This window comes from Pieris rapae, chromosome 14 (assembly GCF_905147795.1).
Source record: "Pieris rapae chromosome 14, ilPieRapa1.1, whole genome shotgun sequence".
Lineage (NCBI taxonomy): Eukaryota > Metazoa > Arthropoda > Insecta > Lepidoptera > Pieridae > Pieris > Pieris rapae.
The window spans coordinates 7,949,946-7,968,503 of NC_059522.1; the positions used below are offsets into that span (position 1 = coordinate 7,949,946).

The 18,558-nt window shown below is 31.9% G+C and overlaps 4 protein-coding genes across 9 annotated transcripts in view; 3 read left to right on the forward strand and 1 right to left on the reverse strand.

The window, feature by feature from the left end:
* The first annotated feature begins 1,025 nt into the window (after positions 1–1,025).
* Positions 1,026–2,824, forward strand: LOC123689740 (gustatory receptor 68a-like). Its single transcript, XM_045631143.1, has 4 exons — positions 1,026–1,514; positions 2,300–2,368; positions 2,495–2,584; positions 2,774–2,824. Exons 1-4 carry the CDS (start codon positions 1,026–1,028, stop codon positions 2,822–2,824), a joined length of 699 nt encoding a protein of 232 aa, XP_045487099.1.
* Positions 2,825–5,392: 2,568 nt separating this feature from the next.
* LOC123689752 (putative gustatory receptor 2a) lies at positions 5,393–6,670 on the forward strand. The gene is made up of 4 exons (XM_045631178.1): positions 5,393–5,842; positions 6,017–6,085; positions 6,451–6,540; positions 6,617–6,670. The coding sequence occupies exons 1-4, from the start codon at positions 5,393–5,395 to the stop codon at positions 6,668–6,670; spliced, it is 663 nt and encodes a 220-aa protein (XP_045487134.1).
* An 863-nt stretch (positions 6,671–7,533) lies between these two features.
* On the forward strand, positions 7,534–15,860 carry LOC110998027 (interferon-inducible double-stranded RNA-dependent protein kinase activator A homolog). Of its 6 annotated transcripts, none has more exons than XM_022266440.2 (8): positions 7,534–7,758; positions 8,800–8,994; positions 9,420–9,573; positions 10,155–10,272; positions 10,503–10,642; positions 11,111–11,271; positions 12,323–12,457; positions 13,171–15,860. In XM_022266440.2, the coding sequence occupies exons 1-8, from the start codon at positions 7,756–7,758 to the stop codon at positions 13,417–13,419; spliced, it is 1,155 nt and encodes a 384-aa protein (XP_022122132.1). In that variant the 5' UTR covers positions 7,534–7,755; the 3' UTR covers positions 13,420–15,860. The 6 variants fall into 6 exon arrangements, with proteins under 6 accessions (XP_022122132.1, XP_022122134.1, XP_022122133.1 ...); XM_022266442.2 differs by having other exon boundaries at positions 7,744–7,758; positions 10,503–10,633; XM_022266438.2 differs by lacking the exon at positions 7,534–7,758 and adding an exon at positions 7,922–8,057.
* A 1,886-nt stretch (positions 15,861–17,746) lies between these two features.
* LOC123689753 (probable ATP-dependent DNA helicase HFM1) overlaps positions 17,747–18,558 on the reverse strand; it is a gene marked incomplete at its 5' end in the record, with an annotated part of 45,826 nt that continues 45,014 nt past the window's right edge. Inside the window, 2 exons of the mRNA XM_045631179.1 lie at positions 17,747–17,761; positions 18,358–18,539. Of these exons, the coding sequence (XP_045487135.1) occupies positions 17,747–17,761; positions 18,358–18,539 (197 nt within the window). The remainder of the gene's footprint in view (positions 17,762–18,357; positions 18,540–18,558) is intronic.

Genomic DNA, 18,558 nt, shown 5'->3' on the forward strand with positions numbered 1-18,558 from the left:
ATGTCAGAGCTGTCTTTACCGACACCATACTTGCGCCGAACATGTCAATAGCAACAGTTAATTGTTAAACTTATCCGCTGCCGTAAGCTGTTCTCTTTGTAAATGGTGTTGTTTTTGGGTTTATACAATGGGTTCATTAGAGAGAAAGAAGTACGTGGAATACATATTATTAGGCATTCATTCTTGTTCTGTATAACAATAACATCAAATTGTTAACGAAATCGATTAAAATGTATTTTTCAATGTGCAACGCTATCTCTTATTTGCTATTAATATCAAACTATTGTAGTTTTTAAATATTAGCTTTTAAAATAATTAAACAAAAAAGTATACAAATACATAATTCACGCAGTACTGGGTAATATCAAGACTATTACGCTTGTCCGTACATTCAGCATACTATTAAATATGTTATTACCACCGTAATAACATACCTATTGCAGTGAATAATTATATAGATCGAAACACAATATGCTTATATTACAAATCCTTATTTTATAGTCATTAGGAACTTTTGGTTATCAATTCATAGCCGTTTTTATAGTTTGGATATCAGCCTCGCGAAGACCATGACATCCGCCTTAAGATTCTTGCCATTAAGAAATATGGAACAAATTGAGATTCAAGATATTTTAACACCGATTATACTCGCGGGATCGTGTTTTGGATTAATACCGAATAGTGTAAAATTTTCAAAGGCAAAACAAATTTATAAAATCATCCCAAAATCCATATATTTAAATACTTTGTGTGTCGCATTTTTTCTAACCCTCCATATTACGGTTTTAATGTATCAACTCTATCTTGTGTTTTATATAGAAGAAAACACTAATACTTCAAAGAAATTAAATTATGCAATGGAACTCATTAATTTTATTATAGTATCAACAACAACATATATTTACGCATACGTTAATCGAGCGAAATATTTGAAAATATTTAACATGATAGTGTCTACATGGAGTGGGATTCCACAATCTCCGAACAGCCGAAGCATTTTAAGGAAATTATACGTTGCAACTAACATGACACTTATAGTCATTTTAATTTTAATTGTACTACAGATATATTTTAATACGAAACAAGAAAATATCTTGCAAAAATTTGTAGCGGGAATTACATTAAATATGCCTCAAGTGATACAGTTTTGCTTTCTTGCATTTTACACCACGCAGGTAAGATGTATCACTGCCATATTGGCAAGAATTACCGAGCACTGCAATAGTTTAAAACTGTCTGATGAAGCAAATATGAGTATAAGGCAAATGGAGTTGATTTATATGAAGGTGTTTGAAATAAAAATGGACATAAATAAGGTGTTTGAAGGGCCTATTTTAGTCTCACTTTTCCAGTCTTTTCATGCGTTGGTGAGCGAAGCATATTTGATATATTATGCTGGACTGCATACCAGCAACACTTCGAAGACTTTTGTATATAATAATGGTGTTTGGGTTACATGCCAATTCATGAAAATATATTTACTATCTTATTCAGGAAATTCGTTAAAGGCCGAGGTATGTTTATTTAATTATGGAGCTGTAAATTATATTGTTTTTTTTAGATAGCGCAACATATCTTCATGAGTTTCTATTTCGATCTGAGTTTCGGGATTCTTACTCCATCCCAAATGCAGCTTCGATCTACTTTTCCTTGCCACCAGGTTGTGATTCCAGTTCCTTGCGGCTATTATTTGGTCTGGTACATTTCCCAACATTTTAAAAATTTAATTTGATTATATTTGCGTCGTCATAGATAAAATTCTTAATTGATGAGAATATATCACTGTCATCGCAACCACTTTATGATCAATAATTTTATGTTTTTTTTACAAAATAATATAATATATCTCAAAATGTTACATCAGAAAACCGCTGTGGTTTGTATTAATGTAAGCATAGCAGTCTTGTTTAGGAGTGCGACAAATGCATGTAATAGTAGTTTTTTAATTTAGTTTATGTTGGTTAGTTAGGATAATATCTATTATCAGCTTGGGTAGACTATTTATTAGCCGAGGAAGCAAATACCGTATTTAAATACAAATAATTTTATATCCGAAAAAACAACATACATAACTTTTCAATTTAAATATCGCATTAAAATTCAAAACTTCATACATCCAAAAATAGAATTGTTTAATAACAATAACTTTAAACGTGACTATCTCCGTGTATTTTGTTCAATAAATTTTAATTTTATATAACATTAGTATAGGCTCCCATTTTCAATTAATAAGATTGACGACGCTGCAGACTATAAAATTATTTGATATATTTTTTAACCTCCATACAATTTATTTAAGGCCTTTAAAATTGGTGAGGCTCTGCACTACATGACGACAGAAGGGCAAGGGTTACGATGGATGATGGAGGTAAGAAAAAATACTAACACGAATGTTTGTATAGAAAATTTATTACTTTGAAAATTATCTTCTGAGTATTTTACAGCTACAAATTTAATTGCTTTATTAAATAAATAAAAATCCTCAATGTTTCAGGTACAACATTTCTCTACAATGCTTAAATATCAATCTATGGATATTAGTGTGTTTGGATATTTTTCATTAAATGCTTCTCTAATTTTCAATGTAAGTGAATCAAAACTATTTAAAAATTAAACCTGCGGTCTTATACGAAACCCGACGAAACATATATTGCTTTACTACAAATTGCAAATAAACTTATTGAAACCCCCAGTACTAAAGCGTAACATAGCATGCGCTTTATATAATAACTTTGTTCAAAAAACTAAAGAATATATAAATACTTATTTACAGATGTCTGCATCAGCAATCACCTATCTGATTATTATGGTGCAGTTCGCTTAGACTTCATTGACGTCATTCGCCCTAATACTATCCGGTTTCAATGGCTTGAAATCCTGGAACATTGCATGTATACATTATGGAAGCTTGTGATTTTTTTTCGTGTCATTTTGCGATAAATAAACGTGAGAAAATATTCTCAGCCTAATTAAGGTCTTTTTCTTCATAGCATTAATGTGGACACGTTAGCCCCGTATCACATGGACAAGAAAAAAAGGAAAAAATAGTTTTAACTTTTTAAATTAAAAAAAATTAAAAAAATTAGTATGAATAATTATATTTTGATTATAATTATACTCTTGTATTATATTGTAAAAACTACATAATTAAATGTTAATATGAAACCTCAATACAAACAATTCTTTTTTTTATTATTTTCTCTCCGTCCAGGCCAGTCTTTAGACCATAGCGCCATGTCTTACGTATAGATAGATAATGTACAATGCGTGGAACAAAAATGTTAAGTAAAATGCGATTCGGCCCGCCATTTCTCTACTAACAGAAATGGCGCCAAAAAAAATGCACATTTGAGGCGCTGCCACAGAGAAGAAGCAACAAATAGACATGGCTGGTCCGTGTATGTAGCCGTTCACTAGCAAACAATAATTATTAAAAATAAAGGTAGCCATAAAATTAAAAAAAAAAGTAAATGTGTAAACGAAGTAACGTTAAGGGCGGCCTTATCGCTAACAAGCGATCTATTCCAGGCAAGCCTAGTAAGGGAAACAGTGAAAAAGATATGTGATGAGTTAAGTTCAAGAGATGCATAACTAAACGTTATATAAAAAATAAAGAAGCTTAATCTAAAGTAATACAAAAAATATTAATACACACAAAAAGGCTAAAAAGCTAAAATCACGGATTCATAAAAGGTGATGCAATACAAAAGAAAAAGAAATACCAGAATTATACAAGTCTCGATTGATATGGATAAGTAATGTTTATGCAGAGTTTTAAAAGATGTTATGGAGATAGCCGATCGTATGGAGGTAGGTAGCAGATCGTATGGAGTCGGGCAGCCTGTTTTGGGATTGAGGGGATTGATAAGCGTCACGTCTGAGTCAAATATGTAGCCACCTGAGCTGCCTGCAGAATTTAGACACATGGTCATATTTCCTAAGACCAAATATGAAATGCATGGAGAAATTCCCGGCGTTAGATCTTGTCAAATTGCTCATTCGTCCGCATTATAGAGAATAGGGAGCAGATAAGCATATTTATTTTGTTCATCTACACTAATATTATAAAGAGGAAAACTTTGTTTGTTTGTAATGAATAGGCTCTTAAACTACTGGACCGTTTTTTAAAATTATTTCACCATTCGAATGCTACATTATCCACGAGTAATATAGGCTATATTTAATTTTGAACAAAAATAGGGTTCCGTAAGATATTAGGGTTTTTCGAACACAAGGTGTAAAAAATCAACCAAAAAAGTTACTTCTTTTGCGTACCCTTCCTAAACTATTAAAGATAGAAGCATAAAATATTCTACGTAGTAGATCTTATAAATATCTACAAAAAAGTCCGCGACACACTTTACCTATCTATGTCGAGTGAGGCACAATAACCATAAATGATATAAGTACATGGCAAAACGATGTTTGCCAGGTCAGCTAGTAAAATATAATTTATAAAGATTTTAGTTGCCAAGTTTAAAATGCGATGTTCTTAGTGAAACATATAGTCCGCAAAAATTTACGAATAAAACTGGTATCCTCAAAATTAAAATCCAAAATATTTTTAACTTAAACACTAAGGACTATAGAGTCACATTTTTATTATTAGGTTGACTGTTTATTTTGAAAGCAACAGTCATCAATGAAATGAAATAATTATTATTCTTTTAACCAAATAGAAAACAACTTTTACACGTAACATGTGATGTCGGGGATTCATAAAGTCACCATTATTAACAGTCATTAGTGAATATTTGATGAAAAGCCACGAGCTACATACTATGTGAAAATGTTTGACCGCCACAGTCGTCAGAAAATGATGTCTACACTAAGAAAAATACTGCCCTGTTGTGAATATAAACAAGAGTTTACCAACGACAGAGAAGAAATTGAAGATATTATAAAACCAATTATCACGACTGCAACCTTTTTCGGATTCATACCAATCAGTATAAAGTTTTCGAAGATAAAACAAATTTACGTACCCGTTCCGAAATCAATATATCTAAACAGTTGCCGTTGCGTCACATTTATTTTACTGAATATCGTATTCTTGAGTTTTCATTTCTATCTTTTGTTTGCATCGCCTGGGGGTGCTAACTTCGCCAATCTTCCAAAACGTATTAATTACGTATTTGAAAACCTTAATTTTCTAATTGTATGCATTACAGCATATGTAACTGGCTTTTTGAATCGTTATATATATTTACAAATATTAAACAGAATAATTTGCACCTGGACGAAAATGCCACCAACTGACAACAGCCAAAAAATACTAAAAAAAATTGCAGTGCAATGCCATGTAATACTTCTGGGTATAACGGTATTATGGTTATTTCTGGTATATTTCAATAGCAAACAAGATAGCATAGTGTGGGCGGTCGTGATTGGAATGTCTTTGAACATGCCACAAACGATTCAACTTTTTTTCCACGGGTTTTACACAGTGCTAGTAATATTGTTGGCGGCAGTTCTGTGGAAAATAACGGAACAATTTAATTCACCAACTCAGACGGTATCAATTATTGAAGTGAGACCAACACAGAGACATCTGACGCTTGTGGATATGAAATCGCTTTACATAGAAGTCTATGAAATAAAATTGATTATCGAACAGGCATTTAAGGCGGCATTGATTTATTCCCTTTTGCAATCTTTCCATTCCCTGATTGCCGAGTCGTATTTCATTTTCTATGGAATACTTTATTCGAAAAATATTCCAACATATCTCATATTTAACTGTGCTGAGTGGATTTTATGCCAAGGAATCAAAGTGTACTCCATATCTTATTCCGGAAATTTGTTGAAAAATGCGGTAAGGGAACATTCACGCATTCATTTTCATCAAACTAAATCATCATAACATACATCTGAAGCACAGTGCTCTCTGTTTTAACAGCTTTGTTTGTTGTTAGACTTTCTGTTATTAGACTAGCTTAGATGTTATAAAAAAAGAGAAATAAATAGATGACAAGCTGACAGCAAATCGGATACTTCATAGGCGTTTTTGTTCCAGGCATCAAGATTTGCCGAAGTTTTGTTAGCTCTACCTACAGAAGGACAGAATATTCGATGGTTTATGGAGGTACGTACATGCCCAGAAGCTTAGAAGCACATGAATATAAATACCATCTAGATACACTGAAACGCGTTAACGACGTACCTACTTCCGGCCGCTACGAATATATTTCGCCACTAGAGCCGGCCAGGCAGTAGTGAGACTAAGATAAAAACCCAGCGGTATATGCAGCCAATATTATAAGAATTTATCTCCTATTCTTAGTCTAGTAACTTCTTCACCATAACAATCACAATTGTCACGAGTGTTGCGTTAAAAAGCGAATTGACATACGTTCTCTTTTTAATACAGATAATGGCAAGAGTCCATAATTAAGTTAAGGTAATTAATTCCCTTTTTAATGTTTTATAGTAATATGACTCAAATTGCAGGTTCAAAACCTTTCTACATTATTAAAATATCACTCTTTAGATATTAATTTGTATGGATTTTTTTCGTTGGATGCTACACTTTTGTTTAACGTAAGTTCTATTTGAATGAATATTATTAATAGAAATAAAACTCTTTATTCACTATAACTGCTCAATGTTCTTTCAGGTATTAGCTTCAGCATTGACGTACTTAATTATTTTGGCACAGTTTGCAGAATAGTTAAATAGCTTGGATAGCACTTAGTGTATTACACACAGAATTGCTATCCTAAGGATAGAGTTTAGGCGGATGATAATATTTAATACGCTCCGACTATAGAGACTCGCGCGTCGCCTCCGTTATCTACTTTATGTACTGTCTACCAATATTATAATGTCTTTAGCGTATGTCACAAATTTTAATAAAAAATATATATAAGTATCATTTAATTTTACGTTTATTTCTTTCTCAGGTGCCCTATAAAAGTCATCATTAATATTTTTTTTTTAAATTCTGTATAATAAGTAATTAAATGCTAGTAACATTCCATATGATGCGTTTCATATATGTAATGCCATAATAGTAGTACAAAGCGTAATGTAAAAAAATCATGGTAAAAAAATGTTTTGCAGTGGTTAACAAATATTATGGTTCGAGCGCGAGTATGGTTGAAAACTTTGGCTTATTCAACATCACTCATTCATTCATTCATTCATTTTATTTTTAATGGCGACTTCTGTGTCAATCACAATTCCGCCAATGTCACGTTCTAAGCATTATCACGGTGAGGATAGATTTGATGGATTGAATTAAATCTAAGCAGTTACCCAAAACAAAAATGACTTCACAAAAAAGACAACACACACAAAGCTTACATCAATCACAGATATATAATAATATATACAAGAGGTTAACATAATACTACAAGTTATGGAGGGGAGAATCCTATAAGTAATTCAACATCACTCACGAGTCGCGACGTACCATTCTGTGGGCTTCATTAGTCACGCTGACAAATTACAACTGACAATGTCACCGGTCAGAATGTCAACGTTCAACAAATTATAAGTGACAATTTGCACAAGTCAATGTGTACGAGGATATTTAAATTATTTATAATTTTTCGCTCCAGTCATTTTGAATTTGGTATTTTGCTCGAAATCCCATAAGAATTAATTTATCTTAATAATAAATATTTCCATCAGCTGCCTCCTTTTTGGGGAATGAAATACTAAAAATATAGTTAAATAACATAATTTAAATTCCTAATAAGTAATTAATTTTGTGAGTTTTAATTATCTGCAGTTGTGGAGAGAATACACAGGATGGTAAGTTAGTGTATGTTTATTAAAAATTGAAACAGGATTTGTGGTGAACCCGGGCTCGCCGAAAATTTGTATTTAACGCAGATTATTATTTTGATACGAATTTCAACCTCGTACCGGCTGAAACCGAAGCCATCTTGGCAAGTTACCCGGCCGCCATGTCATTTTAGAATCACATGGTGAGAATTAGTGAATATTCATTCGTGTTGAAGTTTCAATTTAGTGATGATAATAATTTATTAAAAAAATAATTAAGTGTTGTATCCACAAGTATTGTGATTATGATAAATAGTTATATTCAGGTAGGTCTAGAATAAAAGAAAGTTTTAATAATTAATCAATATTTTCTTGTAAAGAGATAATACGTATAGTAGTTTACCGGCGTACACACAGTGCAGCAGTCTTGATAATATTAAATAGATCGAACTGAATATTACCAAGACTTCTTTCACAGCAGCATAAATAAACTTTTTAGTTCTAAATGATTTTTTCACAAGTTTTAACAAAATTTCTCTTAAAGTGCCATGAAAAAATGCAAACTGACATACCTTTTTATATCAGTCATAAATTTTTATATAAAAAAAATACTGATATATTTGGATAATAAGCTAATGTTTCAAATTGTGAGGGTATGCAGCCAATTTATAGCGTTCCTGGCAATATAGAATCTGTTGTATACATTTATGCAACCAATTCATGCTATTTAGCTTTTAATCTTATTAAATGACGGAAATGGCTCCTACAAAAATGTGATTTTGTCTCACAGATCATTTGCTATTTTCCTTTAAATCGGTTGTGGGTGTTATAGAAAAGAATGTTTGACAATATTCTATAATGTTAAATCTATTTCATACACTTGAAGGTTTGCATTTTTTCTAACAAGTTTAATTATGTATTTAGGGTAATCTTGTTATATTTATTCTTGCAAATTATACATACATGTAATTTCTGCATATTATACTACATTTACGAATTCAGCTTTGTCTTTCTAAAGACAATTTAATTTATTTTGAGAGAATAATGTACTGAAAACCATTTCAACAGATGGATGGAGGTGTTGTTCACCCTCATCCAGGGGTGGTACATGGCGGTATGCCTGGTGTAGTCCATGGTATGCCGGTCCATGGTGGTGGACCTGATGGTGAGCATGCCCCTCATGGTCCAAGGCGGCGGTACCAAAACAGACCGAAGCCACCAAATAATTTAGAAAGACTACCATTAGATGAAGCTGCTAAGAGGGTATGTATTCTATTTATTAAAATTCATTTTATAGTCTAGTTTCAGTTTGGTAACAAAACTAAGCCAATTAAAACTTACGTTAGTAATGTATGAGAATGAAATGAGAAGAGAAATGAGAAGATACTTATTTAAGAAGTTAGGTATTTTAACATACACAACATTCTTACAATACAAGATTTTCTCTTGTAATAAGCATTTAAAAATAACAATAATCCCAAACTCATAAAAAAAAAATGTTGTTACTGTTAGTGAAATTTGGCTATAACATGGCTTAGAAAATTTACCTACAAATTATTGTTGTTATAAATAAACATATTATTCTTATTATATATAATTGAACAACAACAAGATTTTTCACAAGACCTGTTTCTTATTTGTTCCATTTATTCTGTTGATACCAAGTTATATATTTTATGAAATGATAGGAGATGGAGTCCTTGCCAATGAAGACACCAGTGTCTGTGCTGCAAGAATTGCTTGCCCGTCGAGGTACAGTTCCGAAGTACGAATTAGTGCAAATTGAGGGCATGATTCATGAGCCAACCTTCAGATATCGGGTCACTGTTGCTGATTTAGTTGGTAAGTTAAAATATCTGTATTAGGTTCAAAAGACATTTATTCTCATAATAGACAATTGTCACTTACATGTAAACACTTATATGCTAAAGATACAATTATCATGTGTTGGTAGAACTTGGGTGGACTTTCATTTCCGTAGGTATATATTATATAGTAGGTATATATCATATTGCTAGGCTGCCTGCATTTTTTTAATTTTGTGGGAGTCTATTATACTGCAGCAATATGCACTGTGTGTCATATTTATTATTTAAATATATTTTTTTAAATTAATAGCAATAAATGTTAACTCTGTAAACTTCACTCAAATATAACAAACAGCTAAATGGCTAATAATTGAAAGAGGCAAACGCCTCACCTTTAGCTTTAACTGCGTAACTCTTGTTCCTATCAGGAAGTATGTAGGTTTCAATAACTTCTACATTGAAAAAAATATTATGACTCAAAACCAAGATTTGACCATGAAATAGACCAAGAAAAGATATAAGCATGCCTTAAGTCGCATCTAAACTGTATAAATAAATTTTGATTTGATTTGATATAGAATTGACCAAGTAAATTGTTTATTTTATTTTTCACAGCAATGGGCACAGGCAGATCAAAAAAGGAAGCAAAACACTCTGCGGCAAAGGCTCTTCTTGATAAATTGACTGGTGCAGCACCTGCTGATCAGAACACTAATGGCAATGTACCCGAGACGTGAGTATAAAAAGGATTTCATATGTTTCTATTGCTGAAAATTAATATTTGAAATTCTAACAAAATATTTAAACCTGAACAAAAAGGCTTATTAGCAATTAGGAACATAAAAAACATATTACTTTTGATTAAAAAAAATTATAATGAATAATATTTTTTTACAATTAGAAACTGCACATGTAATTTTTCTGTCTTTTAAAAAGAAAATATTGTACAAAATATGATTTTAGGGGTGCAGTTGTGTCTTCATTTGAAGACAAATTATTGGGTAACCCTGTGGGATGGCTTCAGGAGTTGTGCATGTCTCGCTTCTGGCCTCCGCCATCATACCATGCAGAGAATGATGACAACGTTAATAGACGTATGTTTTGTTAGTAGTCTTCATCTTGACATTTTTACTCTTTTTTATATATCTTAATTAGTCATTTAATACTAAATAAAATAATGCCTGTTAGTAACACGCACGCAGGTTAGTATCTGCATTTAATCACCTACTGCTAGTTGATGTGTAGGTAGGCCTTAAATGTATAAATTAGTGTATCTGATCAGAGAGATATGTGACAGAATTTGTCTACCCTTAACTCATGTTTTGTTTTGATTATGGCTGAGATTCAAACCCATTACCTCTGGGTGTGTACTGTCAGTTAATTTCCTAGCCACGGTCAGAATTTCCAGAATCAAATAGATTGATATCTAATCTTTTGTATAGGACAGAAGATTAGTTATTAAGAAAGTCAAAATAGGAATTTGCCCTTTTATATTGAAATTTTGGCTTAATATGTTGATTTATCTTAAGTTTTAATTAAACATAATTAGCATGGTTAATAAATTATTTCAGGTCTGCCACATGAGCGCCAATTTACGATTATATGCACCTTACTGAAACGTCGTGAAGTTGGTACAGGCAAGTCTAAGAAATTGGCGAAAAGACAAGCTGCTTACAAGATGTGGCAGGCACTTCAAGATAACCCACCTGAGACTTTCCAACCTGAGGAAGAGGTAATTCATACAACTAACATAAGTGGAAATACGTCGCGAACAATAGTGTTAATAGCAATAGCCTTCAAAAAAGCTGCTCATATGGATGCTTTATTTAATAATTTAGTCATATAAAACATATAAAGTTGTGCTGTGTTTGTTACAATGTTATTTCCATTGAAAAAGAATGGTAACCATGGTATCAAACCTGGTACTAAGTCAAAGCCAATTTTTATTTTAAGCCTTATATTACAATTGTCATAATCAAATATAGTTTGACTTGTCGTTAAAACATAAAAGAAAATATTGATTTGAGACTTTCATAATTGAAATACATATACAGTCAAATCCGTTTACGACATCGCTTAAAACAACATAACGGTTATATTGACCAATATCAAAGGTCCCCGCTGAATTCTATTGTATTTAATAACATCGGATGTTACCAGACCCTTTGAAGGGACTTCTCATATTTGGTCGTAAAAACTGATAGTCGTAACCAATACTATGTTGTTATAAGCGATGTCGTCGTAAACGCTTTTAACTGTATATATTTTTTTAGAATAGTTTATTTTTAGTTGCTAACAGCAAAAAGTTTTTTCTAGGCTTTGCCCTTTAACATGCTTGATAGAGATTAAAAAAATCATTCAAATGAATACAATTATTAACAATTTTGTTAATTAACAATGGCAATGTTTTGGTAAATTTTGAAATGTCTATTACCACTGATTGCTTGCTTTCACATATTATGCTTTTCATGCACTTATATTTCAGGCGATACAATAAACATTAGACATAAATGCAAAAACTTACAATGGTTGCATTTGCATCATAGAATTATTTAATTTGGATTCAGAACATCTATCAAATATATTTTAGATCAACTTAAAATATATTTTCGAATAAGGACCTTGAGACAACTAAAGAAAATTTATTCATTATAAACAAATTCAAAGACACAAGTGGCTCTCTAAGGCACTTGGCCAGGTCTTTTACTATCTTTCATCGGCTCTTGCGACAGGAGGGTACTTTCAAAAATTCAAAATTTTTTATAATTGGTGTTGTTTTCTAGGGTGGTGTCGCATCACGTTATGCCGACTTGAAAGATAGTAAAATCTCCACATTAACCACAAGTCACAGCCACAAGGTGTCGCAGTTTCACAAACACCTGAAACAGTCTGTCGGGCCCAACCTGGCCAAGTTGCAGGTATGCATTTCATTACTTTGCATGAGAGCATGATTTCTGTGGTATGTGCTAACAAAAAATGTGGAAGAAATTGTTATAAATATACATTAAGTAATAATAAAAATTTTGTAACTTTTAACCATTCTTGATGGGTAATCAAAATTGGTTGGATTTCAAAATACCATGTTTATGATAATTAAATAAAAGTTTTAACTGATTTTAATTTTTTTATCAGTTGCAGGGTAAATTTAACAAGCATATAACTACATTTTTATTAGTCATTGATGAAAAATAAAGGGAGGGTAGGTAGGGCGGACAGAATTGAATATTTGTATGGTGGTTGTTTATGTTATAATACCCTTAGGATTGCTTTTGTATTTACTGCTTTTTTCAATAAATGTGATTTGGGTTATTGGGAATTATTCCGTTCCAAATGTTTAACTACATAAAATGCTGTGCGAATGTCATTTATATACACCGTTAGTTTGAGGTACATAGTCTGTTTCATTTTCTATGTAATTGATGTTACAAATAGAACTAGTTGCTTACTGAGCAGTGTTGGACTAGTCTGAGAGTACGTCTCACATCACCACACGGATACAATACAGAAATCTGAGGCAGTCTTATCAGTTCTTTTTGGAGAAACACTGCTTAAATGTTTTAATGTGCTATCAATGTGGAAATAAATAAATTTGTTATTATATAGATTTGTATGAGAGATCGAAAAATTCCAGGTTACCCCGCTGAACAACAAAGACTTCAACTTTGTAAAGTTCCTGCAAGAGATAGCCACGGAGCAGTCCTTCGAAGTGACTTATGTGGACATAGAAGAGAAGTCAATGGCGGGTCGCTGCCAATGCCTCGTCCAACTCTCGACACTTCCGGTGGCCGTCTGCTACGGGTCGGGGCTCACGAGTAAAGATGCACAGTCTTCGGCAGCTCACAACGCCCTCGAGTACCTGAAAATCATGAACAAGAAGTGAATCCGAACCGTTCGCCCCATACAGATTTATTATGCGTAAAAATGGCCACTTCACATTTACATATAAAAAATAGGTATCGGACGAGCGAGACGCGGTAAGCCCTTTAACCACTCTTCGGGTTCAGCACTTCGGGCTATGCTGTATAACTGGCACATTTGCAGTGTCCTAATCATTAAATATCGTAAAACATTTGACATAATAAGGCCTAGTCACATAACGCCTTGAACGCCTGACGGAATCAATTACAGAGCGTTGGAGTGACATTTAGTCATTTGTCTTGCTTCGCAGTATTGAATGCGCCGTCTACCGTTTTCTTAAGAATTATACCTTTTTCTGTAGGTTATTTCTTATGCTAAAATGGTAAATTGCATAATAAATTTTGAAGATGTTTAGTGAAAGTGTCTCTATTGAGTGCGTTTGACTATTTGTGCAATTAAATTGAGAGTCTTTATTATCAATAATATATTTTATCGCGAACTCAAGACGGTTCGAACAGGTTTAAAGAAACCTGAACTGAATTATGGTAGATTTCATTATTTATTTACATAAAAATTGGGAATTTAATTTTTGATTGAGTTTGATATGAGGATTTTTTAGTTTCTGTACTTGCCAATAGTGGGAAGCAGTCGAGTATCTTTTATTGGTTGTGTATGTCAAAAATATTTGTGACATTTAGAAGCTTCAGTAATTTCTCTGTCAATAAGATATTTAAGTTGAAATGACATATTGACATGGCTGGAATTGAAATAAACCAAAAATAATCACATAAATAATTATTTTTTATACAATTTAATAGTCAACAGGGAATTATACTATACCAGTTGTGTAGCGTCCTTCAAGAAAAAAGCATACCATTTCTTAAAAGGCCGGCAACGTACTTGCGAGTCTCCTAGCTGTGAGTGTTCATGGGCAGGCTGCCCTGTTACATAAAAAGCTATAATCACAAATAACTTTAGCAGAAACTAGCTTTTTATTATTATTTCTTTAATTTAATTATTTTTTTTAATTTAAAAGATTTTTTTTAGAAAATACTTAAAAATTTCACAATTTTCGTATTGAATTGAATGAAGTTTTTCAATATGATATCCAATTTTATGGGCGTCATTGTGATTTGTGACCACTGTTGTAAAATACATTTAATATCTCTCTTATGTCTTATCATAACATGAACTGCCAAATAATATATTTTTATTTATTCAAATCCACTAAGTATTTGTTTTCCTACAAAAATTACACAAAAAAACTATGACTGCGAATGTGCGAGAGTAAACATCATAGCCCGTAAAGAATAAGGAAACAAAGTATGGAGTGGTCATATTATAATACAAGCTATACTTTGCATAGAATTAGTGTAATTTTCCCAGCGTGGAAATTACTTATAAAATAAAAAAATACAAAAAAAATAAAAAACAAAAAAAAATACAAAAAAAGTGTGTATTATAACTTTCCAGTTTAATATTCAGCATTATTAAACATGTTTTTGCATTAATATTAAATTGATATCATCTAATTATCGAAATCATTAGCTGTAATGTATATTGTAATGAAATTATAGATTTTTCATATTGTTCATTTGAAGCTACTTTGTTTTCGGGTGTGTTGAGATTTTCTAACATGCTGAGCATTAAACGGAAATATATTCTCAGCCGGTACAGTCTGTGGAACTTTCCGAACCTTTGCTTTATTTTTGATTATATATTTATTCACGAAATGTCCCGTGTTAATCGATTTTTATTTATTCGTATGAACTCCCCGATTTTGACGATGTTATCAAATGACTAAATGAATAGTTTTACTCGAAATCATAATCGAGCAAGGGTTGGGTCTTGCGAGATGGGCTGAGCGAAGGCAGGATGTCGCCGAATGAAATTATTATGAATTTACCAATAATCGTGTACATATATTTGCATGATGGTAAACTTTGCATGTGAGCTGAGAACTAAGCGTTTGAGTGTTTATCACTGGAATATAACGGATGGGAAGCTAGGAGATACCTTGCCTGTGAAAATGGGCATTATTTTAATGCAAAGTATAGAGGTTGTAACATTTTCTATCAGTACAGAATCGTCGTGATGCACGAAGCGAACGCGATTATTCTGCACGTCGAGTTTCTTTTAAATTGAATGTGCGTCCGACCTGCCCTTAATCGATCGCACTGTTCAACTTAGAAGAGGCTGAAAGGAATGGAGTTCTGTTCAACCAAGACCTACTAAATAAAACTATAATGTCTGACCATCGAGGCAAATGTTCGTGTTATATTTTGTGTTTAGTCAGTCTTGGTTTTACTAGTATGTAGATCTATTGTAATTCTAGAATTTAATGTCACTGTAGTTCTTTACATTTCACTTGCCTAGTTAATAACTTGTTGAAATACTTTGAAATAGTTTTTGTTTTGCTAGTATTAATACAGCTAATAAGTACAATAAAATTGGTGTTGCTTATAGTTTTGTTTTTTTTTGTATACCGTCTTCAACCCTTAAGCACAAATTTTTCAAATATTTGAAACCTGCAAACAATGCCAGTTTCTAGTGCTGCAGTTAAAGTTCCTTCATAAAAAATGTATTACATATTACTGAGTATTATCTAATTTTACAAGGCGTAACTGTCTATCAACCAATTAAAGCAATTTATTTGAATGTGAGATTATTTTGGAGTCAATAAAAGGAAAAAGCGAAAACTGAAAATGTTTTGTTTATTAGTTCATTAATCTCGAAACAACCCATCTACGTTTTCACGAACGGATTATAAGGTGAGTTCTGATATAAGAGATGAAAGCTAACGGCATTTACATAGAAAGGTATACCATACCGTATATTTAGACTCGTCTATTAAAAACGTCATGAAAATGTTTAGCCAAATTACTTTTGTGTTATCCAGATGAACGAAATCTCTTTTTGTATGGGTTTAAATGTTGTTATATTTTACTTCATTGTTTTCATTTATTAAGGACGTTAAACACTAATAAAAACTTAAATAAAAATAGCATTTTATTATTTAATATATTTATTTTGACTGACTATTATGACAACACACGTACAATGACAAATGACAACATTTCAGTATGCAATCATTTTTTAAACTTGTAATTATCATTTTTTCTAAATTTGAATTTGTTTAAATTAATCATGCGTTGAGTTAAATTTTCTGACAACGACAAATTTTGACTTGTACTCTCATACGGAGTATAACTTATATTGTCTTCTCTTGATAAAGTCCACTCTTCTTTGAGTCCTTCCGAATTTGGTTCATAATCATTCTTTTCTTCAGAAATAGCGTTCTCCGGATCATAGTATTCGTTCAAATTATTAACGAAATCGTTTTTGTCATATGTTGGAGAATATGTATCCATAAATTCAGTTGGTGGAGGAACTATAACCTCATCATTCACGGCCCGCAATAATGTTTTTGGGTTAAGCATGGTTTGACTTAGGTCATAATCATTTTGTGTAATATCTGTAGGGGGAGAGTCAGATAAACTATCATCTATTGTATAATTAAAAGATTCTTTTGGAGTTGTTAAATGTATATGATTTTCCTTTTCTTCTTTATCTAATGGTATTGTGTTTGTTTCGTTAATTTTATTTGAAGTATTATTAAAATTATTTACACATGTTTGAGAATTTATTTTGGAATCGGTTATAACTGATACTAATGTTTCGGGAAGCGTTATGTTGATTTTATCGAAATCTCTTATTTTGTATTGTCTGTTTTGTTTTTTATCCTTTTCAGGGTTCATTAGATTATTTTGGCTTATAGCACGTTCATTAGCCGATTCTTTGAGGGACTGCGTCGGAGTATATTGGCTAAAAAAGAAGGGTCTAAATAAGTAAAACCTAATAGATAAATCTAAAATCTAGCCTTTAAGGCCTAAAAACTAGTAGATATAAACTGCAAAACCTGTAATTATAAAACATACCTGACGTGACATTTTCTTTGGTATTTCTGTAAAATGTCTTTTACATCAACGACTTTGTTTTTTTGACCATTTTCTGCAGTTTGATTGTTGGCTAAGACGTGTTTATTTTCTTTTCCTGTATTATTTTCCGTAGATGTATTACAAATCATTGTATCCTTATTAGTATTACTAAGTAATGGTGTTGGCAAGGAATTCAGTGTATTAGAACAACCAGTTAAGCCATCAAAGTTAGTTCTTGAAGTTTTATCGGCCTCGATATTTTGATTGATTTCGTCATTTTCTGAATTATTGTATTCCGAATAATCCGTATTACTGTTATTACCCTTAGTTTTTATTTCCATTACATTAAAGTCTACTTTGAGTCGACCGACTATATGTATTTTTCGCTCTGGTAAAACCTTTGTGCACGATTTAATCTTCGTCGCACTGAAGAAGTATTGGTTTACGTCAATGTTGTCTTCTGTTTTTGTATATTTGAAATCGTTCATATTTAAAGAGCCTATATATTTGGGTTCTACTATTTCCAAAATTTGATAACTATTATTGTCATTTTGTGTGGGTATAGAATCATGGTGTAAAGTAATGTCTTGATTTTGTGAGGTTAGTATCGGAGAAGGTTGGGTGGGTACCAAGAAATTATTATAACCAATTGAATTATTTAACTTTGACTCAGCGGGTTTTGCCTGCGTATTTTCCAGATAATTTCCTATTTTGGAATTACAATATTGAATAGGTACAAACGGATTTATTTGTTTCTCAGGTAGATTGATGGATGGATTGATTCGGGTGAAAATCCTATTATCATTGTCTATCGGTAAAATTTTATTTGAATTTTCGTTATAATTATTTGTTAAAGAAAAAAGAGGTTCTGGGATAGTAAGATCTTTTGTGTTATCATTCTGTATTGGATCCATATTTTTATTATATTTTGTTGGGATTTTTTGCGGAACCAATTGGGAATGGGATGTCGATTGTAATAAATTTGTATTTTGAGGTGAAGTTTTATCAATTGTATTCCTTACATTAGCACTTTCAGCAGGTGCTTGTAAATCATTAGACTCGTCTAATACAATATGCATTTCAAGTTTATTCGTGTTTTTATGTTGAACATTGCCAAAAAACTGATTCAAATGATCTCTTATAGCGCTTGAGAATCCCGAATCCGATTCCATAACCAGTGGTTCATTTTGGCTAGATTTCTTTTCTATAGATTCAATGAAGCT

What these genes read in the sequence shown, in the direction of transcription:
- LOC110998027 (XM_022266438.2), top strand. Translation starts at nt 8,037, where the DNA reads ATGATAAATAGTTATATTCAG. An exon ending in CGTTAATAGACGTATGTTTT is followed by an intron (nt 10,643 to 11,110) that starts GTTAGTAGTCTT and finishes AAATTATTTCAG; the next exon opens with GTCTGCCACATGAGCGCCAA. An exon ending in CTTTCCAACCTGAGGAAGAG is followed by an intron (nt 11,272 to 12,322) that starts GTAATTCATACA and finishes GTTGTTTTCTAG; the next exon opens with GGTGGTGTCGCATCACGTTA.
- LOC123689740 (XM_045631143.1), top strand. Translation starts at nt 1,026, where the DNA reads ATGACACTTATAGTCATTTTAATTTTAATTGTACTACAGATATATTTT. An exon ending in GAAATTCGTTAAAGGCCGAG is followed by an intron (nt 1,515 to 2,299) that starts GTATGTTTATTT and finishes AATTTATTTAAG; the next exon opens with GCCTTTAAAATTGGTGAGGC. An exon ending in GGTTACGATGGATGATGGAG is followed by an intron (nt 2,369 to 2,494) that starts GTAAGAAAAAAT and finishes TCAATGTTTCAG; the next exon opens with GTACAACATTTCTCTACAAT.
- LOC123689752 (XM_045631178.1), top strand. Translation starts at nt 5,393, where the DNA reads ATGTCTTTGAACATGCCACAAACGATTCAACTTTTTTTCCACGGGTTT. An exon ending in AACATTCACGCATTCATTTT is followed by an intron (nt 5,843 to 6,016) that starts CATCAAACTAAA and finishes TTTTTGTTCCAG; the next exon opens with GCATCAAGATTTGCCGAAGT. An exon ending in ATGCTACACTTTTGTTTAAC is followed by an intron (nt 6,541 to 6,616) that starts GTAAGTTCTATT and finishes ATGTTCTTTCAG; the next exon opens with GTATTAGCTTCAGCATTGAC.